This window comes from Triturus cristatus, chromosome 1_2 (genome assembly GCF_964204655.1).
Source record: "Triturus cristatus chromosome 1_2, aTriCri1.1, whole genome shotgun sequence".
Classification (NCBI taxonomy): domain Eukaryota; kingdom Metazoa; phylum Chordata; class Amphibia; order Caudata; family Salamandridae; genus Triturus; species Triturus cristatus.
In genome coordinates, this window is record NC_140580.1 from 604,109,132 (window position 1) to 604,131,937 (window position 22,806).

Sequence of the window (22,806 nt, forward strand, 5' to 3'; positions counted from 1 at the left end):
CAAGTATTGCTTCCGTACACTTATGTCTAACCATCAACCTCAATGGACATTTGACTGACAACTTTACACGACAATAATAATAACTCGGCAATGCTTTCCATGTACCAAGAAGTATATTTATTTTTGCTTTTTTTCTATTGTATGACAATATGCACCTTTGAGGCTGAGGGAATCACCTTGGGTGTTCTGCAGCACTGACTTTCTGAACCTCCTTATCTTCACATAAAGGTTTAGTGGATGCATGTTACAAAATGTTCTCAATTACTTAACTTTACTGAAAACAGGAAATCCACACTCCTTGTTTTCTCTTTTCCTTTGGAAATTTCTCTATGACCTCATTTGTGAGTTGTGTCTCTGTCTCTTCCAATAGGAATGTGAGTGATCTTGATTAGTATTGTTATGCATAGGTCGATGACACTTTGGTTTTGTATAAGAGTGGCAAAGGGAAGAGTGGCAAAGGGAAGAGTGGCAAAGGGAAGAGTGGCAAAGGGAAGAGTGGCAAAGGGAAGAGTGGCAAAGGGAAGAGTGGCAAAGGGAAGAGTGGCAAAGGGAAGAGTGGCAAAGGGAAGAGTGGCAAAGGGAAGAGTAGAGTGGCAAAGGGAAGAGTAGAGTGGCAAAGGGAAGAGTAGAGTGGCAAAGGGAAGAGTAGAGTGGCAAAAGGAAGAGTAGAGTGGCAAAAGGAAGAGTGGAGTGGCGAAGGGTAGAGTGGAGTGGCGAAGGGTAGAGTGGAGTGGCGAAGGGTAGAGTGGAGTGGCGAAGGGTAGAGTGGAGTGGCGAAGGGTAGAGTGGAGTGGCGAAGGGTAGAGTGGAGTGGCGAAGGGTAGAGTGGAGTGGCGAAGGGTAGAGTGGAGTGGCGAAGGGTAGAGTGGAGTGGCGAAGGGTAGAGTGGAGTGGCGAAGGGTAGAGTGGAGTGGCGAAGGGTAGAGTGGCGAAGGGTAGAGTGGCTAAGGGTAGAGTGGCTAAGGGTAGAGTGGCTAAGGGTAGAGTGGGGAAGGGTAGAGTGGTGAAGAGTGGAGTAGAAAAGAGTGGAGTAGAAAAGAGTGAAGTAGAAAAGAGTGAATAAGAAAAGAGTGAAGTAGAAAAGAGTGTCAGAGTTGCATAGAGTTGTAGAGTGGAGTGTCATGGGGTGGAGTGGTGAAGAGTAGAGTGGCATGGAAAGGAATATGCTACTTACCAGTATGCATCTGTTCTTGGCATGTAGAGCTGCAGATCTATACACTGTGCATAGATCGCCATCTGGTGTTGGGCCCGGATGTTTGCAGTTTGTTTTTCCTCTTGGAAAGTCTTTGGAAGTCACGAGGTCGGTGACTCCTCCTTTGGTTCGTATTGCGCATGGGCTTCGGCTCCATCCTCAGATTGTTTTTCGCCAGCATGGAAAGATGGAGTGTAGTAATAACAGTAAATAAACCCATGTGTGTTGTATCTAAATAAGATAGACTGGAACGGATACAGGAGGCGTGTGGGCGTGTATAGATCTGCAGCTCTACATGCCAAGAACAGATGCATACTGGTAAGTAGCATATTCCGTTCGAGGCATATGAGCTGCACATTATACACTGTGCATAGACTATATAACAGTACCCAACCCTAGCGGCGACCACCGGCATCCGTTGCAGTTGTTTGGAACAGTGTTTTTAGTACAGCCTGGCCCACACTAGCTTGTTGCTTGGTTTGCACATCTACACAGTAATGTTTTGTGAAAGTGTGCGGTGTTGACCATGTCGCTGCTTTGCAGATGTCATCTAATGGTAGGTTCCCTAGAAAAGCCATAGAAGCCCCTATCTTCCTTGTAGAGTGGGCTTTAGGGGGAACAGATAGCGTTCGCTTTGCCTTGTGGTAGCAAATCTGTATGCATTTTACAATCCACCTAGCTATCCCTGATTTAGAAATAGGGTTGCCTTTATGTGGTGGAGAGAAAGAGACAAATAGCTGTTTGGTTTTTCTGAAAGGTTGTGTTCTTTGGATGTAGTAAAGTAAGGCCCTTTTAACATCCAGTGTGTGTAAAGCCCTTTCCGCAACGGTTTGAGGTTGTGAGAAAAAGACTGGTAATTCTACCGACTGGTTTAGATGGAAGAGGGAAATGACTTTGGGTAGGAATTTTGGGTTGGTGCGGAGTACAACCTTATTCTGATGCATTTGGAGAAAAGGTTCCTGTATAGTGAGTGCTTGTATTTCACCAACTCTTCTAAGGGAAGTGATGGCCACTAGAAAAGCTGTTTTCCATGTCAGAAATTGCAGCTCACATTTATGTAATGGTTCAAAAGGCGGTCCCATTAGCCTTGTGAGAACTATATTCAAGTTCCAGACAGGTGAGGGTGGTACTCTGGGTGGAATTACTCTTTTGAGGCCTTCCATAAAAGCTTTGATGGCAGGCACCCTGAAAAGTGATAGGAGCTGCCTGTTCTGTAAGTAAGCAGCCATTGCTGCGAGGTGTAACCGAATGGATGTATATGCTAGGTTACACCTTTGTAGATGGAGCAAGTAACATATGATGTGCTGTATGGACACATTTAGAGGGTTGATTGTGTTGTTATGGCAGTAAACAACAAATCTTTTCCACTTTGCAGCATAGCATGCCCTTGTAGTAGGGCGTCTAGCTTCTCTGATAATATTCATGCAATCAGGGGGAAGGTTAAGGTATCCGAATTCTAGGATCTCAGGAGCCAGATCGCAAGGTTGAGCTGCGCTGGGTCCGGGTGCCTGATCTCTCCATGGTTCTGGGCCAGGAGGCATGGTGAGAGGTGTAACTTTTGGTGTGGTACTACAGAGAGTTCCAGTAGTGTGGTGTACCACGGTTGTCTGGCCCATGTTGGAGCTACCAGGATGAGCGTGAGGGAATGCTGTTGTAGCTTTCGCACCACTAATGGAATTAGTGGGAGAGGTGGAAAAGCGTATGCAAATTTGTCTGACCAGTTCATCCATATCGCATTGCCTTTGGACAATGGGTGTGGATATCTGGCGGCAAAGCTTGGGCATTTTTTGTTTTCGTGGGTGGCGAAGAGGTCTATCTGAGGATGCCCCCACTTCTGAAAGAACGGGTGAAGAACCTGTGGGTGAAGTTCCCATTTGTGGATCTGTTGCGTTTGTCTGCTGAGCAGATCTGCCACGGTGTTTTGGACTCCTGGGACGTGTTGGGCCAAGAGAAAAAATTTCTGCGGAATTGCCCATCTCCATATGCTCTGTGCTAATTGAGAGAGCTGTGGAGAGTGTGTGCCCCCCTGTTTTTGAATGTAGTACATGGCAGTCATGTTGTCTGTGCGAATGAGGACTGCCTTGCCTGAAATCTGCGTCTGGAAGGATTTTAGGGCTAGAAAGATTGCCAGTAACTCCAAATGGTTGATGTGGAGTAACTTCTGTTGCGGCGTCCATGTGCCCTGCACTGTGAGATATAACAGATGAGCTCCCCAGCCGGAGAGCGATGCGTCTGTTGTTAGGATTATTTGTGGAACCGGATCCAGGAACGGTCGACCTTTGGAAAGGTTTGTGGTGTTCCACCACTGCAGAGAGCGATGGGTGCGACCGTCCACCAACACCAGATCTGTCAGTTGCCCCTGGGCCTGGTTCCACTGGCGCGCTAAGCGCTCTTGGAGTGGACGCATCTGGAGTCTTGCATGAGGCACTATGAAAATGCAAGAGGCCATCATCCCTATCAGTTGCATAAACACTCTTGCTGGAAGAGAGTGTTGAAGTATGAATTTTTGACGCAGAGCCTGTATGTTTGCAATCCTGGCAGGATTGGGATAGGCTATGGCTTTTGAGGTGTCTATGGTGGCACCGAGGTATTGTTTTGTGTGTGATGGTATCAGGTGGGACTTTTGGTGGTTCACCGTGAAACCTAGCTGGTGAAGTAGTTGGATTGTAGCGGCGGTGTGGTGCACACATTGGTTGCAGGACGTGGCTTTTATTAGCCAGTCGTCCAAATATGGGAAGACGTGAATGTGCTGTCTTCTGAGGTGTGCCGCCACTACTGCTAGGCACTTGGTGAATACCCTTGGTGCTGTTGTGACCCCGAACGGGAGTACCTTGAACTGGTAGTGTTGCCCGTCCACTACAAATCTGAGGTACTTTCTGTGAGCATGGTGTACTGGGATGTGAAAGTATGCGTCTTTCAAGTCCAGTGTGGTGAGAAAGTCGTTCTGGGAGAGGAGTGGAAGAACCTGTTGAAGGGTTACCATGTGAAAATGGTCTGAATGTATGTAAGTGTTTAGAGGTCTGAGATCTAGAATAGGTTGCAGAGTCTCGTCTCTTTTTGGAATCAGAAAGTACAGGGAGTAGACCCCTAAATTTTGCTGATTGATGGGGACTTGCTCTATGGCTTGTTTTTGCAGGAGGGAGATTACCTCCTGTTTTAGTTACGTGGCATGTTCTTGAGACATCGGGCGTTGCCTGGGTGGAATGTTTGGGGGGGTAGATGTTAATTCTAGGCAGTACCCTGAATGAATAATTTGGGTCACCCATCTATCTGAGGTGATGGTCTCCCAGACGTGAAGGAAATTTTGTATTCTGCCCCCGACCGGAGTGGGATGGTCTGGAGGGAGCGGGGGAAAGTCATTGGGTAGGCGGTGTGGCAGAGCGGGCGGTATTTGTTTTGCCTCTGCCTTTATTATTATTGCCTCTGTGGATGGGCTATCTGAGGAGTAGCCTCTACTCGTGCCCCGAAAAGAAGAGCGGCGAAAGGAGCGCCTAGGAGTGTGTGACTGTAGGGCTCCCATGGATTTCGCCGTATCAGTGTCTTTCTTCATCTTCTCGAGGGCTTCATCAACTTTTGGACCAAATAAATGTTGTTGATCAAATGGGTGGTTCAATATGGAGGCTTGCACCTCAGGTTTAAAGCCTGAAACTCTAAGCCAGGCGTGGCGACGGAGGAGGACACTGGTGTTTATGGCCCTGGAGGCTGTATCTGCCTCATCTAGGGCACAGCGCATAGAGGTATTACTTATAGTTTTTCACTCTTGGATCAATTCATTAACCCTATTTCTGTATTTTTATGGGAGATGGTGCATGATGGTTTCTAGCTCATCATAATGCGCTCTGTCGTATCTGGCCAATAGCGCTTGAGTGTTGGCGATACGCCATATATTGGCGGCTTGTAATGCAGTGCGCTTCCCTGACACGTCTAGGAGCTTGGATTCTTTGTCAGGTGGTGGTGCTTCGCCTGACGCCTGAGAATTTGATCTCTTCCTAGCTGTAGATACCACTAAGGAATCCAGTGGTGCAGGGCCTTTAATGTATGCAGGATCTGTGGGGGCGGCTTTATATTTTTTCTCTATACGTGGGTTTAGGACCCTAGCCCTGACTGGGTCTTTAAAAACCTCTGGTGCATGTTTGATTACTCCCTTTAGCATAGGTAGTATACCAGTAGACCTATGTGCAGTATCGAAGGTGTCTAGGAGAAAATCTTCCTCCACAGGTTCAGTATGTAGCTCTACCCCGTGGTAATGTGCCGCCCTCTGTAGTAGGTGGTGAAAACCTAACGAGTCTTCTGGTGGGGATGGCCTGGATGGATAAAGGTCATCCTGTGGGACATCTGGGATGTCCGGATTGTTATAGTCATCCCATGGGTCTGGGGATCCAGTAGGGGTGGGGTCTTGTGGCACATCTGCTGGATCGTAGTAAGGGTCCCCTTGATCATCATGGTCTGGAGACAGGGTCGGAGAGCGATGAGGCAGGGGTGGAGAAGGTGGAAGTGGGGAGGGTGGAGGGGGTGGAGGAGGTGGGGAAGGCACTCTGAAAGGGGAGGTAGCAGTGTCCTTCCTCTTTGGAGGTGGAGCGGGTTTGTCCAAATGTCTCTTTTTTGAAGACAGTGTCAAATGTCCAGTTTTTGGATCCTTGGTAAGTGTCTTTTGCAGAGGATCCGGTGTGAATAGTTCTTGCGACACTGGTTGTTCGGTCGGCGCCGAGGTTTTCGGGGCCGACGGCTTTTTAGGCTTGTCTGTGCCGTGCTTTTTTGGGACCTCCGATTTTTTGTTCGGTGTCGAGAGAGGCTTCGGCACGGGAGTGTCGGCGCCGAGGGCCTTATGATGTTTGGTCGGCACCGAGAGGGTGGGTTTCGACACCGAGGGCTTTGGTGTTGAGCTCGGTGTGGAGATGGAGGGCGATTTTTTCTTCGGTGCCGAAGGGTGTTTTTCGGCACCGTTGATAGGCTGGCTCGAGCCCGAGCTGCCAGAAGGCCTAATAGGCTTCTTTACCGGGCCCGAAAGTGGTGTGTGAGAAGCAGTGTCCTTGGTCTTGCCTAGGCTCGAAGGCGAAGGCGTGACCGAAGCCTTTTTGGGTATCGGCGTGGGTGTGGGAAGGGGTATAGTACTCACGACCCTCTGCGCCGGGGTGATGTCCTCCACATCCGAGTTGTCGGCCTCGGAAGCACTGATGAGGTCGTCGTCATCTTCTTCGATGTGCTGCTGTCCCGGAGCTTCGACGTCGTCCCCCAAGATGTCGACTGGAGCGGAGGTCGAGGAGTGCGCCATGTTGCGTCTGGCCCTTCGATCTCGAATAGTCTTTTTGATATAAAAGACTTGCAGGCGGGACAGTCTCGAGCCTCGTGTTCAGGGGAGAGGCAGAGGTTGCACACCTCATGAAGATCGGTGTGGGGGAATTTGGACCCACATCGAGGGCACTTCTTGAAGGGAGTTCTTTCCATCAGCCGAGACCGGAGCCGGGATAGGCCCGAAGGCCGCCGTCGACGACTGGAATCGAAGAAGTGTCGAAGAGAAGGGGATTAAGATGATTTATTATCTGAAGAATCTTGATGAGCGAGGATTTGCCTCGATCGTTGAACTGGAAAAGTTCGGAACCGGAGCGCGAAGTATTACATCCGAGCCCGATGGCGGAAAAAAACAATCTGAGGATGGAGCCGAAGCCCATGCGCAATATGAACCAAAGGAGGAGTCACCGACCTCGTGACTTCCAAAGACTTTCCAAGAGGAAAAACAAACTGCAAACATCCGGGCCCAACACCAGATGGCGATCTATGCACAGTGTATAATCTGCAGCTCATATGCCTCGAACAGTGTATCGCAGAGTGGCATATAGTCATAGAGTGGAATAGAGTAGCCTAGAGTAAAGTAGAGTGGAGTTGATTGTATAAGAGTGTCAGAATGGAGTGGCATAGAGTGAAGTAAAGTAGGCTGTCATAGTGGAGAGGCATAGAGTTGAGGGACGTAGAGTGGAGTAAAGTGGCGTAGAGTAAAGTGCCATGGAGGGTTGTGGAGTGGTGTAGAGGGGAGTGACAGAATTGAGTGGCATGGAGTTTCACAGAGTTTAGTTTCATAGTGGAGTAGAGTGGCTTAGAGTGAAGTGGCAGACTAGTGTGGAGTGTGATGAAGTGGAGTGTTCTGTGGTAAAGTAGAGTGGAGTAGAGCGTCACAGAGTGGAGTGGCTTAGAGTGGAGTGTCACACAATGGAGGAGCATAGAGTAGAGTATAGTGCTGAAGAGTGTCATAATGTGGAGTATGAATGGTGTGATGGCAATTCAGACAAAACATTTTGAATTGAAATGACCATTTCATTTACACATATAGTTTTACTGATAAAACTATACAGCGCATAAATGACAATGTGTGGGAATAACAACTAGTGTACTGATTTGTTGTGATCATATTCATATATTTGTTGTCAACACACTTAGGAATTACAAAAAAAATTGCTTTATTTGTGCTTTCCTAACTCCGATGTATTCTGAAATATTTGCACAGTTCATTTACAGACATATAAATATTAGTGAGTGCTAGAAAAAAAAACATTTTCTTTCCCAGTACCTGCAAGGCTGTGACCTAGATCCTCTCACTTTAAAGTGCGAGAAAGAAAAGTAAACACCAAGCTCCCTTGGAAGGCGGAGCCTGACATTTGACTTCTGTCTTTGAATGCAGAGCAAATGTGACAACATAAGCACAAAATTTAAATGCCTGTTTCAGAAACTGAGGACACGTTGAAGAATAGAAGTTCTGATGGTGAAAAAGCTTTGCTCCCCAGGAGGAACAAAGACATGCTGGACAGCCTAAAATAAATATGGACAGCCTAAAATAAACAAAGTCAGCAAACAGAAAGTCACAAAATGTGAGTTACAAATCACAAGGCCAATGGGGAGCAACTAGCGGAATGGATTCCCAGGGAAGCGGAGTATGCCTACAAAAAGTATTTTCACAACCAGATAGCAGAGATGTCTGGTAGGTTTTGACCTAAAAATGATCATACATTTGTAAATGGATTGAAAGGATTCTCACCTGGCTGGATATTGAAGGATGTTCAGGTTCCACCCCTTTGCATTCAAGGAGTTTGAAAGTCGGAAAATATCAAAAGAGTTTGATCCAATAGCAACAACAGACACTTGTGGTTTGCCAAACACAATGATATCTTTTGTCTTCCGAAGCCTAAAAATAAAAAAAAGTTCAGACAAAGCCAAATATTGCAAAAATTGCATGTTCGGAAAGTTAATGCAACAGAAAGAGCTCGAGAAATTTTAACTCACTTGGCAAAAGTGACACACAGACACAAACCAACAGATCCATGAGCAATATAGAGAGAAAAGTATGGAGAGACAATAAATACTGGTTCTCAACCTTTTGACTTCTGAAGACTCCACTGAAACAACTGGAAGATGTGCATCTCCATGGCATTTTTACAATTTGCACCTTAATAATAATACACAAAAATACAATATATGAGCCTACCACATCTGTTTTCCTTTGCAACTGCATGTTTGAATATAAGAGGGAATACACACCAGTATAAGGCCCAGGTTGTAATCCCAAATCAATAGTTAATCATGTGAAATCACAGCCCTCAGCATTATTGGTGGGGCAGTAACTGGATATTGGCCACGGCCAGACACATGGCAGCAATCGAGCTTTTTATGGACAAAGGTGGGGACCATGCAGGGTCTTTGTATAAAAAGTAAACAAAGAAGATTATTGCATAAATTCTAGAACTCCAAGCTCAAATTTTGCTGGAGTACATGTTTTTACCGGGAGGTGTTACTTTGTGGAAGTATTTTAGCTCTGATAAAAAGTAGGCCTGGGAGGTGAACTTCACTCTGTTCGCCGAGTTTTCTGCACTCTGCACTCCACGGAGCTCGCGGAGTGCAGAAAACTGTGCTTTGCAATGTACAGGGGAGTATTTTCCCAAGCGCAAGCTGCTGCTCAGGTAAAAGTTCTACCCGAGCGGCAGGAATACCAGCACAAACTACAGTTCGCACTGCACTCCGCCACTCGTGGAACTTCACTAAGTTTTTTGTAACTTCGCGAAGTTCCGCATAGCAAAACTCCGCTAACTACACCTAGGCCTGATAAAAACTGCAAGCATGACCCTTGTCCAATAAAATATGTTATGTGCTAGAAGCCTGTAGCTTTCCATATAAAGCAGAGGATAGGAGTGCACACATCATGAAATGACCTTTTGGGCAGTCTTTGTGTATGTGCTTATATCACTAAGTGCTTATAACACTGTCTGTCTAAGTGTGTAGATATGCACTTTCTAGAAAATCATAAGTATAACATTAGTAAAAATCTGATTGCTAGTTCAGGTCAGAGTGTATTGACACATCCTCCATTCTGACAAAAACATCTGAAAATGCTAAGGATTATTTTGATAAACACATTTTTATTGATACATTTATCAAATCAACTGGTGAGGCAATACAGTACACGTCAAATAAGGGCGACTGTTATTTAATAAAACCAATATTCTCATGTGGAACTGTCTTCATGAAGTTAAATTGCTCTAAATGCTTATGACTACTGATAGAACATAGTGGTTAGATGTCATATGGGTACACGGCCCGCTCAATAGACACCACAGACTCCCATTGGTCCATGAATCACAGGTTAAGAACTACTGCACTAGACTAAAAAGTGTCACTTGACAGTCAAAGCACAAAGGAAAAAAGTAATCAACCAACTATTCAATAATTCTCAAAGAACTAGATAACATCTTGACTCTCCATCCCACTTAGAAGAATGTGATTTCAACATCCCCAACCACAGTATAAAATCTAGAACATTAGTGAATTTCTCTTCACGATACAAACTTAATCGATCAAGCACCAGAAGGAATTAGGAGTAGATAATCCACTAACATCAAGAGTAGCCTAAGAATGTCCTGACAAGCTTGAACAATTAGTAATTGCTCTAGCCAATGTATCACTTAACATCAAAACAATCACCTCTGAAAAAAATCTAGCAGAAATTAACTTTCTACTGGAAAAGCCTAGCCTCGGCACAGCCATCTAGGCCAATTATAGGACAGACCAAATTATGCCAAAATCATCAAAGAAAGTGAAAACCTTGGCAATCATACATATAGAGCAAAAGGCGAGATCAATAACCAATAAGGATGGCGTTGCTTAATTAGATGTACTTGAACTGTCCACCAAATGCGACAACAGACCAAACATTGCTGCTGTCTAGCATCAAACAAAACAAAAAACTTGCAGGTATGTCCGCAATGGTGCTCATCTTTCTTTGTCAATAGATTTAGAAGGGCATTGATACATTTATAATTCATATTCGTCTCAATACTTACATCACAAATTAAGTAAACATAATAGATTAACCGTGTTATATTCATGAACATTATACAACAAAATCAGAAATTATTTTAAATCACATTCATCATTAAAAACAACATGCATAACACCTACTACCTCCATGTGGCACGCTGTATACAGATTAACTAGCTTATATTACTGCCCAGATTCCTCATGAGCATGAGAGGTTGCATTTCATATTTTGCATTCATAGCTATGCTGGACTCAACGTGGGCAAATTGGAACCCTCAACACACCAAACCTGCAGGGTCCAACAGGACCTAGCCTTCTTGTTAGCGCTATAAGAACAAGTTACTTACTTTCGGTAATGTCTTATCTGGTTGAAACTATATCTAGCCACAGATTCCTTACCTATGAATTTCCCAAGGCATCAGGCTAGATCCGGAAGATGTTTAGTGAGCAGTACCCCTTCACACAAGATAGGTGGCGTCTGCGCCGCTGTCCACACCGGCAGTGATGTCTGCAGCACCTACAGAGGTGTCAACCCAGGCACGATGACGTCAGTTACTTTTCACGACCACCACACTAGAAGAGCAGAGCCATGAAGTGCACTAATACTGGTGTGTCCAAACTAGCGCGCTGAAAGGGATCAGCCCCTGACCCTTTAAATATGCCCACAGAGTGGGGTGGATGGGTGGGTTGGTGAGTCGTATAATCATGGGTTACTGTGATTATACGACTCTATTCTTGATCTATATGGAACTATATATTTTTCACTACCTCTCTATGTATCATCGTTACTGTGATTATACTATGCTTGATTTGTATGGAACTACACATCATTTGCCATATGTCTATTATCTGCGATATGTTGATTCTATTATCCATGATTTTTATGGAACTATATGTATCTGCGATATTTACCTTGTAAAGCGCTCTGATACCTGCAAGGGTCTTGTTCGCGCTATATAAAACCTTCAAATAAATAAATAAATAAAATAAATAAATAAAGGTCCCATTGAGGCATAATGAATGGTAAAGGGGAAAAAGGTGGACAGACCTTTTCAAACAACTATGTACGATAGGGGATTTAAATGAGGAGGGTTGGTCAGGCAGCCGCAAGAAGACCGAAAGATATCCCTTAACGGAGCCCAGTGCACAGACTTGCTGGTCAAGGGAAAGAGCAAAAAGCAAAACGTCAGAAAGAGGGGCAGAAAGTGGATCAATGGACATTTCTGCACACCATGCAACATTTTTTTCAGCAGCAACTGTACACTGTCTTGGAAGAAGGTTGCCAGAATCACATTCCAGACTTCAGGAGGAAGGTCGAAAGCTGTCAACTGCTGCTGTTCAATCTCCATGCAAGGCGGAGTGGACAGGTTCGGATGGAGAACCCCTCCCCTGCTGCTGCAACAAAGATCCTCCTGAAGGGTCGGCATGATCAGAGGACTGATGGCCATGCTCAGTAGCTCGGGATACCAGACTTTCTGTGCCCAGTCCAAAGCCACAAGGATAACTTGGGCCCGATCGTTCCTTATGTTATGTTATGTTATCTGGTGTTTTATTGAGCGCTCAGCTACTCAAGCAGAGTGTCCCGGCGCTGTGTACTGCTGGGGAACCCATCCTGGCTTTCCCTGTGAGATGGTCCCTTACAGGGCATCTCCAAGGTGAAGACCAAGCATCCCCGGCGCTGAAGGGGCCGTTAGTGGAGATTAAGCAAGCTATTGCCCAGAGTTGCTGAGTGTGATCCATGATTACAGTAGGCACCGAGGCGAGAATTATCGAGTCTGCTGACCTTGGCCCAAGACCCTGCCGTGTCGGGAATCGAACCCTGGTCCCTGACCGACCTCTGCTTCCTTATCTTCTTGAGAACTCTGGACAGCAAAGATATAGGCAGAAAGGAGTACAGGAGGACTGAGCTTCACTCAAACCAAAAAGCGTCTCAAAGCAAACGCCACCTTGGAAACTCTAGTGCGCAAAACTGCCTACGTTACGCGTTCTTAACAGAGGCGAACAGATCTAACCAAAGCTCTCCCCACTGTTGAAAGAGACCTTCGCCATTTCCAGATGGAGGCGCCACTCATGATCCTCTAGGCATCTACGCTGTGTTTGTCTGCCCTGGTGTTCAGTGAACCTGCCAGGTTTTGAAACACCAGGGAAATGCCCTGCTGTTTCAGCCATGTCCAGAGACGCAGGGCCTTTTGACGCAGAGTCTGAGACCCAAACCCGCCCTGTTTGTTGCAGTACCACACAGCAGTAGTGTTGTCCATGAACACCTGCACTATCCTTAATTCCCTTTATGGAGGGTAGAAAGGCTTTCAATGCCTGTTAGATCGCCTGGAGCCCCAGCATGTTGATGTAGAGTCCAGATTCTGCTGGAGATCAGAGTCCTCTGATCTCCACCTCTCCTAGATGCTCGCTCCCCATTTGAGGGGTGACATCTGTCACTACTGTCAAATCTGGTTGGGGAAGGGAGTGGGGTCTGCCTCTGACGCAATCACGAGTGGTTAGCCACCACTGTAGATCTTTTACAGTTCCCTCTGAGAATTTCTTCTTCCTGAGGAAGAAGTTGAGGGCTTGGTGGTCTAGGATAGCACGAAGGCCCTTGTCCTTTTTGGTGACCAGAAAGGAGTGGGATTAGCAGCCACAGCAGACTTCTGGCCCGGGAACCCTCTCTATAGCTCCCTTGGTCAAGAGAGCCATGACTTCCTTGCGGAGCAAGGACAAATGACCCTCCATCAACCAGTCCTTCTATGGTGGCATGGAGGGGGGTAGTCTTTAAAGGGAGGGAGTAGCCCCTTCAGACAATCTGCAAGATCCACCTGTCTGAATGCCAGTGGGGCAGGTGATGGCGAATCCAGCCGTCAACCAGATGCCCATGGTGGTAAAGTATCAGACTAGGAAGGCTTGGAGGCTGCAGCCGATGGGGTGGGTTGGGGGGGCGGTGGATAGACAAGACCCCCTGCTACCTGACCCACGAGGTCTGTGGGCACTGTGCCCTTAGGCTGGGGAATATGCGGGACTCAGTGGCTAGCAGGGTATTTGTGCAGTTAGAAGATTTAGGTACTTTAATCACCTGTTTGTAAGTCATGCTTAAAGTAAGTCTTTGGTTCCAGGCTCATAATTATTATTCCATTGGAGTTCTGAGGAGCTCAGTGCAAGTTTAATAATATCTAGTTCTACAGAATATCACTTAATGGAAAGGTTGTTTTCTACTAGTAGATGTGGCCGGGCCAGCTGATGTTTTTCTCTTTGGGGAGAGCAGAGAGATGGATAACCAGAGTAGAGTTGCCTGAAGAACTTCAAGTGTGAATATTATATAACTCCTTGGGTGAAAAATGACTTCCAGTTTCTGCAGGAAATATTCTCTGTAGAAGGTGAGACATACTATTAACAGTCTCGATGAGTAAGGGAGACATGGCTGGCAATGTGGAGAATTGGAGCAAACGGTGTCTAGACAGGGACTATGGATATGAATGCTGAGAGGGAGGTCAAGTTTCAGAACAGGCATGTTAAAAGGATCCAAGTATTTGGCTACTGTTGGCATGGAAGGTTGATCAAAATATAATTTATGCTAACTAAAAAAAGAAAATGTGCATTTACAACCATCCATCAGCACCACAGACAAATGATCTAGAGCCTCTAAAGGCATGCTGCGAGGACGGTAAACAAGAGTGCAAGCCAATTTAGTCCATGAAAATGCTGTTAACTTTACTATTAGTGACTTAAGACTCAAGCTGAGAGTCACAGCAGGAAGAAGTTTTGGTCAATCCTGATGATCACTGCGAGACTCCGCCTTTTTTAATGGGGTGGTCAGCTTCCAAAATTGAATAGCATTCCACAGTATTATTGTTTAGGACATCAAGAGTGACATCAAAAAGCCATCTTTCAGTAATAGGAATAAATCCAATTTAAGTTCCACAATTAAGTCTACAATAAAAGCAGCATTTTTAACAAAAAACACAAGCATTCACCCAATAAAAGAGGCCTTCAGATTGAAGTGCGATGGAGGTTGAAAAAGGATTCCCAGCCTCTTGGAATACACCTTTGAAGCATGGAGCCTAGTCTTACAGCCGGCATCCAAATAATTAAAGGGAAAGTATAGATTTAGCAGAGTTTTGCTATCTAGCCTCAAACAAGCATTTGCACTTGCCATAGGACTTATGGGTAGCATAACTGGCAGCTCGCATGAACTGGGATTGCCTTCGGCAGTTCTTCAGCTTGGACACGCTACAGGAGTGATTAAATACCAGCCTTTTGTCAAAAAGCTAGACCGGCACGCAAAATGGTACCTGGTCAGCGACAACTTGTTTAAGAAATGGAGACAATACAGATTAGTTAAACAACATGCGCCCCACACGTCCAACAATTAATGAGTATTGCGTAAAAATTCATGCTAAATATAAACTTAAAATGTGCCTGACATACGTTTGCTGATTTTGTTAAATAGGGCAACATGATGTCAGACAGAATCTACAACATAAATAACCTCCAAAACATCTATTGTTCTCAAGTTGAAAAAAGATAGCCATATGAACAGAAGCCAGCTCATGTAAGCACAGTTTTTCCTACGTTTTGACAGCGTAATACCACTATCCACTTCCTTTTGCGCCCCGAGGTGCAGTCATCAGCCGTGCCTGCAGGGGGAGGACCGCAGCCCCCAAATGCTTTTAGCGCCAGCTCCAGACTCTCTGCGTGGGAAGTGCTATACTGCTGATGACTATCTGTCCCATTCTCTTTAGCTCTAGGAGGCGCTGTCATCAGCCGCACCTGCATGTGGGAGGAGCTTAACCCCCCAAGCAGTTTTAGTACCAGCTCCCGACCCGCTGCACAGGAAGCCTATATTGCTGGGGACTAACTGTCCCACTCTCTTTTGCACCAGGAGGCGCCATCTTCAGCTGCACCTGCAGGAAACCAACCCACAATCGCTTTTAGCGGCATCTCCAGACTTGCTGTGCGGCAAGTGATACACTCTATTTTGCACCAGGAGGCGCCGTCAATAGCCACACCAGCGGGGGAGGAGCCGAACCCCGAGCACTTTTAGCAGCAGCTCCAAACCTGCTGCACAGGAAGCACTATTTTTCTGGAAACTACCAGTCCCACTCTCTTTTGCACCAGGTGACTCCAGCATCAGCCGCACCTGCAGGGGGGAGGAGCCCAAACCCCTAGCGCTTTTAGTGCCAGCTCCAGAACCGCTGCGCAGGAAGCGCTATACTGCTGGGGACTACTAATCCCACTCTCTTATGATAGGAAGCGCCTTTATCAGCTCCACCTACAGGGGGGAGGAGTCCAACTCTCAAGTGGTTTTAGCGCCAGCTCCAGACCTGCTATGTAGGACACGTGCTGGCCCCGCCGAGGCAAAGCCGGGGTCAAGGGCGGACCCATCCTACGCCGGGAAGAGCCACCCCCTTTGGTCTTGTGGCTAAGGTACTGTAACTTTGTTATCAGGATTAACTTTTGTTGCATTCGTGTCACATTATATGGTGAACTAACCTTGCCTACTTATCTGAGGCATATTGACTCCTGGGGAGACTGTAGCCTTGAATCTTGATTAGTTTGCGTCACCTGTCTCCTAGGTTTTGTGCATTGCTTTTGTGCACCTTGTGGAAGAGAAAAATGGAGGCAATTTATGTGGCTGATAATCGCCCCAGGACTAGTAGTACTATTTTATCTTTTCTAAATAACTCAGTGGGTGCACTCTTGGTGGAAACATCTTGTGTGGAAGACAGTTGATACAAACTTGCCAGGAACCAGATTTGATACTTGAAGGAGGGGATAGTGCAAATGTCAATGTGATTTCCAGTGATTTCTCCAATACTCGTGACCAGCAAGGGACCCTGAAACCTCAGGCCACAGCTACTACCTCGCTTATACAAGCTTACGCTTCTAATTTAAAAACAAACTGGTGAGGGAACTGGAGAAGCTAGGTCTGAGAGCAAAAAGGGGCCCTTTCCTCATAAGACACAAGCTGGCAATAAACCTAAAAAGGGTAAAAAAGGGGCCAATTGACTATTGCTCCAGAGAACTGTTTGATACAGGACCTGTTTGCAATTTGGATATTAAAATATATTCTGTATTTGAGACTCTAACTCAAAGAATCGCCAAAGTAGAGGAAATGGTGGTGGCTTTGTGGAAATCCGTGGGATCTCTTTGGGAGCAGTCTGATGGTATTTGGGGTAAAACTGCTCTTCCAATAACTCGCCCCCGTTCATTACGTGCCATCTAGTAATATGGCCTTTAAGGGGTCTCAAGGCTCTGGGGGACTTTCAACAACGGAGTCTGTAAAGGGGTAGGTATTTCAAGTAAATATTTTGCCTAACCCCATGGTTACCTTACCCTTTTTGCAGTCAGTTCCATAAGTATTGAAGTGGGATATTAACGTGAGGCCAGGGGAAAGGGTTGCTGCAGGTACTTGAGGTCTAGTCCTTGTGCCAGAGGGCCAAAGTATTGGTCAACTAGTTTCTTCTGGGCCCCCGTGGGGCTCTACACCCTCAGATGTTACTTTCCAACTTCCTCCAGCCTGTACCCTGTATGTTTGGAAAATTTCCAGCTGCTCAAAAATAAGATTGCCCAATGTCTGGCTGCAAAGGTCTCCATTAGTGACAGACCATTGATATTCTCTGAAATCATAATGGTCCGGAGAGTAGGTTGCATAGGGAATGTGCCAAAAACTCATCCTGGTGATTGTGTAGTGGTAAAGGTTCGCAATATTTGGAGTGCTGGTTTTATTTTGAATAGTTTTAGGTCTACCACCACTACTCATAATAGTATTACGATGCTTCCACTGGTATTTATTTTACAAACCTAGAAATCAGGAGGAAAAGTGACAGAAGGCTCCTCATGCGGAAGGTAGGGGAATTGCTGCCTTGAAATAATGTCCTGAACCATGGTCCTCATCTTGCTCTTCACAATGGCTTTGAATTGTTGAGTAGGCTTAATGACCAAGGCTGCCTGGGGTGGGTAACTAACAGTATTGACCCCACTAGAGTGATAATCTCTCATAGGGAGCTTCAGCCATTAAGCTAGAAGACTGCAGGTGCCCAAGGGAAATTTGATGACCCTGTTTGGTCCAAGTCACTTGATTTGTAAGATATTATTAATTTTTAGGAGACGTGAGACACATCAGAGAAGTGTCATTTAGATGGGTATGCCACCTTTATTACAAATTCTGTCCCATCATGTATCAGGACAGCAAAGGAAGGGGGCGGGGGATTGATAGAATTATCAAACTAAATCTGAACCATAAAATGGGAGGGGTTACTACCAATTCCCCCCATCTTCTTGATGCTCTTCTCTCTTTCGAAATAAAATTAAGGGTTCTATGTGTTAATCCTATGATGTGGTGTTGGCTCTGGGTGGATTTCTAAAATATTTGTATTCTCCTTGCACTCAGCAGTATACAGCTTTGGTGACACTGGGAGACTTCAATCTTCATCCTTGCAGGAATTGCTATTTATGTACACAGTTAGATCAGGAAGGTGCTAAAGCAGACCAATTACACATTCCGTCAAGGGGAATATGATGAATGAATGAAGTGACAGGAATGTGGAACTCCTATTGCCCGATGCCCGGGACATATTGTTTTGGGTCAAGGGCAACCCGTTGGTATGTGTATTTTGTCCTTGGGACAAGTAGGCCCCACCCCCTACTGGCTGCCAGTTTACAATACCACACACTATGGATCAGAGAAAGGCATTATCAGCAGTTGTATTTATGGTTGATTAATGCAAAACCTTTATTATAAGGATGAGCGCTCTAAGTAAATGCGAGCTCAGACTGCACTACTGAGAGTTGCTTGAGTATAAAATGTGTACACACATTTTCAATGTTCAGCAATGATGCGGTGTATAATGCTCCCAGAATGCTTTCTGATTAGATGCAAATATTTGTAGAAGCTTGAAAGCAAGATTGATGATTCTTTACTTTCAAAATAAAATGCTCACAAAAAATGCAAAAACATTTCGATAAACTACTGTAAAATTTTTGGTACCATTTCTTTGCAGCATCATTTAGTAAAATGTGTTGATGTATGCTACTATTTCCCAAAAATGTTCATAATGGAAAATCAGTGTAACCAGTTTTAATAATTTTATGGAAAACAAAAATAAACAATGGTAAAGCCAGGAAGTCTGAAATTCTTGGTCAGCCTTTTGGTTTTGTCAATACATGACTTTTTATGATAAACATTGGCCAATTTAGAAATAGTTTCAGTCCCAAAAAGCACATATTGCCACAGTAGTTCCTGGCAATGAATAAAACAACTATGTGCCGATATGCTCTTTGTGAAAGAACAGAATGGTGTCACTCACAGTAAAGCTAGCCGAGAGAGTGAAAGAGAATTTTAATAAACACAAAAAGTCATGGCTAACACCAGACCTAATTAGGGGCCCAATCATTAAAGTCTCAAAAGTGCACCCATGTTCTTGCATTAAGTGCAGATATGTGGCTTTCATGAAATCAGAAGACTTTACAGGAGTAGGCCAAGAAATAGTAATCCTAGAAAATATCTGTGAACTGCATTTTAGCATGAGCAAATATGCAGGTGTAGATTTGCTCATGCGAAAATCTGAGTGTTTGCAAGTTCACTTTCCCTCCAACCACTTTTTTTCCCAGCCCTGGAAGACGTTTTATGTTGGCCATTGTCAGGAGTGAATTTTCAACCTTTCTCAGTATGGGAAAAGATTAGAGAAATGTTGGTGAAAAACCTTAAAACATGCAAGTTAGTAGGTTTGCACAGAATCAAAAGGGCATTCCAACCCTGGAACTGTTGCGTAGCCCCAGTATGTAGATCTGGGGAAATGTGGCAACATAAGGGAATTGCTACAATTAAATCCCTACTATGAGACAAGTGGATTTTGTTACAGGACAAGTAGATTTATGAAGCAACCTGCCCCATGGACAAGTAGGTATTTTATTAAATTCCACACTCCTGAAGTGAAATAATTGTATTTTATAATTACCTGAAATCATTGCAATTACACACTTATAACACCAATGAAAGTTAAAAAGAAGACAAATACACATCTATAACATAACAAAACATTAAGACAACAACTCTGGTATTAAACCTAAAGAGACATTGAAAGCCAAGGTCTTTCCTTGTGGATTAACATGGCATAGAAAATATTAGTGTAGAAACAGTCAGCAAGATTGTAGGTAATTCATCCCCAACTTTGTAAGCCAACCAACCTCTCCCCTTGCTGATTCACATAACATGGAAGGTGCTAGAGCAGATTTAGTAAGCGAGATTGTAAGCAATTAATCCCCAACTTTGTAAACAATGTCTCCATATGATGACTTGGAAAGTGCTAATGCAGATACTGTCAGCAAGATTGTAAAACAAATCATCCCACAATTGTAAACAATGACTTGATGTTAAGATGCAGCTTGATGGTTGTTCCAGTTCGCAGTGACCAATTGGTTATTTCCCTTGTGAGTTTAACATGGCATAAGAAGGTGCTAGTGCAGAATCAATCAACAGGATAATGGGCAGATCATACCCATATTAGCAAACAATGACTGTATCAGGACATGAAAGTGCTAGTGCAAAAACAGTTGGCACGCTTGTAAAAAATTCATCCCCCCATGGGTGAACAATAACCATGTGCAAAAGTACAGCATTGTGGTTGCCCCTGTTCAGGGCGACTAGTTGCATTTGGCCCACCGTGTCGAAAATACAAGGAGCACTGTGCAATATGGACCGAGGTCGATTTGTCCTACAGCAGCTGTATTGTGGCAAAAAGTCTGTTCAGAAGTGTTTAGCTTGTTGGTTATAGCTGTTCAATGTATCCGTTTAGCTGCAGTGGACTTAGGGTGTGCTGTTACCAGATATGCCCAGCCGTCTCAGAACTCAAATCAAACCACTCTTCCAATGTTCAATCTTCCAGCCCACTTATCGGGGTCTAGGGCTAACTGACTCCTTACAGGCAATTTGGATCCGGCTTCGTTTCGTTCAGCACCACTCGGTTTGCTCTCGTGAATATACCAAATTTGCCAGCTCCGAGGGGACTGTACAAGTCAGAAGTCAACAGACTGCCTCAGCTCCTGTCCTGAGTCCATGCCTTATAAACATTGGTTTTAACAGCTTCTGTCGATATCAGATTAGAGCAGGACAGCAACGTACGAAATGCACCATGGACTCTGCTCTATAGTTACACATCCTGCATTTAACAATGTTCAGCAGGGATTTCCAGCTCGGATTTAATTCCTTTATGGGAAGTAGAACTATCCGAGCCCGTAGGATCTCTTTCAGGCATTTATGACCTAGGGCGTTATTCAAATATGACTGAATGTGTTTTGCCTTGTATGACTTGATTAGGCCGGATAGCTCTCAAATGGGCTTTTATCAGGCGATGTCTTCGTCTCTTGATAACTGAAAGATTGTTTGCTTTACGCCTTTTTTATTGCTGCATAGTTTACTTCCTCTAGAGACCAACTTGCTATAGATAGATCCAATTTTGCCATGCCATCAAGATAGTGCTTGCTTGTGTCAGGGGTTTAATCCCCCTTCAAATATTGTTTTGAGAATCTCTTTAGTGATCCCTTCTGGGCTTTCAGTTTCACATTCCAATATTATACCTGGGTACCCATTCAGTCATATTTTTGTTGCACCAGAATGAACTTAAGCTGAACCAGGCCATTACGTTTGCATTTTGGGAGTCCAAATCGTCTTTTATAACAGTGACACTGCGCTTTTTCCATTTTCGTCTCCATCTTCCCTGGAAATGCTTGCTGTGCATACCCTTCAACCACAGACAGTTTAGATTTTGTAACCTTCCTTATTGGTTCTGTTGCGGGGCTATGTAATTTGCCCTGTAGTTTGCACATTGCATAGATGGTAGCTTGTATTTTAGTCTTTGTCACTTAGCCATGCCCCCAGGTAATTATATGATCTTAATGTGGCTACGGACTGGCTGCCCAGCCTCCACCTCAAAAATGCTTTTTTTCACATGATGACCAAAAACCACCATTTTGGTTTTGCTGGCGTTCACCACAAGGTCATTCGCATCATTGTAGGCATTAAGGGCTTCTAATCCTCTTTACAGACCGACTCTAGTGTGATCAAGAATCACCAGGTCGTCAGCAAACTGCAGCACGTGCAATCGATAGAGCCCAATTTCTGAAGTAAGCAGGGTTGCACCTTGTAGGGTCTTCCCTAAGTCGGCTGTTTATAGATTGAAGAGCATTGGGGCTAATACACAGCCCTGTTTTAGGCCCCGGACAGTGTACTGCTTATGTGAAAACGTGTCCCCTTCCATTTGAATTCTCACCCAGGTGTTACTACAAAAGGATATCATTAACTTCAGAAGTTTGGCTGGGATCTTCCAGCTTTTCACTTAGTTCCATAGCTTGCTTCACGGGACAATATGATGAATGACTTGGGCCAAGATTACAATTTGTTTAACCTATTGAGTACAAAGGAATTGAATCTTGGAAATGGTGTCCCAACTTTTTAAGGTCCCGGCACAGGATATTTCATTGATTATATCTATTGTGCAGCAAAATGATATGCTTCCTTGATTTGTTTTTCAGTGGGTTGGAATGCTTTTAGTGACCATAATCCCCTCTGTGCTTCCTTTTATTGGGTAAGAAGCAAAGGAATATTCCTTCTTCCATTAAGTCTTCCGCCAGTCTGAGAGATCAGGGTTGAAGACTAAAATGTGACAAGGTTATTCCTGAGGCCTTTAAAGTGGAGTTGGTCACTTTATGTCAATCAGACACACAGATCTGCCTGGACGAAGAGGCCTCCCATGAGAGTATCCTAAGGGCCTATTGATACGTTGAGCCTTTATCTTAACTCTTATTACTAAGTCGGGCTTTTGGATCCTCAAATCACCTGTAAATGGCTTGAGAAAAACTGCACAAGGGCACATAAGGTGCTCCTTGCTGCCTTAACCAAAATCACCTAGAGTTACCAATTAAGTAAAAAAGTGTAGAGCCCTAAATAGAGAGGTAATAAGGGGAAGGAAGGATGAGCTAAAGAAATAATTGGGGGAGGATTACAAACAGCCAGTGCCCTGAGGGACAGCACCATGTTCTTAAAGATTGTAAGTAAACCATCCTTTTTTTTAATGAGGTCCAGGCTTCTAATCTGGCCGTTACAGTGCTGGTACAGGCTTGGGTGACTCATTTTTCAGTGCTATGTGATGGGGAGTGTTGGACTTGGCCCTAAACTTTTTTGCCTTTCCCGTGACCTGGTATTGGTGGTCCAGTGTAAAGTGCGTGCGCTCTCTGAGTGCATGTGGTGAGATTGGCCTGCCCTCCCATAGGAATGCATGGGGGATATGTGTGTCCATGATAATTCCTGGTGTGAGAGGAGTGCAGGG

General features: G+C 44.8%; 1 protein-coding gene across 1 annotated transcript in view; it reads right to left on the reverse strand.

The window, feature by feature from the left end:
* The window catches only part of SGPL1 (sphingosine-1-phosphate lyase 1), a 416,168-nt gene that overhangs the window by 21,565 nt on the left and 371,797 nt on the right, over positions 1-22,806 (reverse strand). Inside the window, exon 12 of the mRNA XM_085607136.1 lies at positions 8,220-8,366. Coding sequence (XP_085463262.1) covers positions 8,220-8,366 — 147 coding nt within the window. The remainder of the gene's footprint in view (positions 1-8,219; positions 8,367-22,806) is intronic.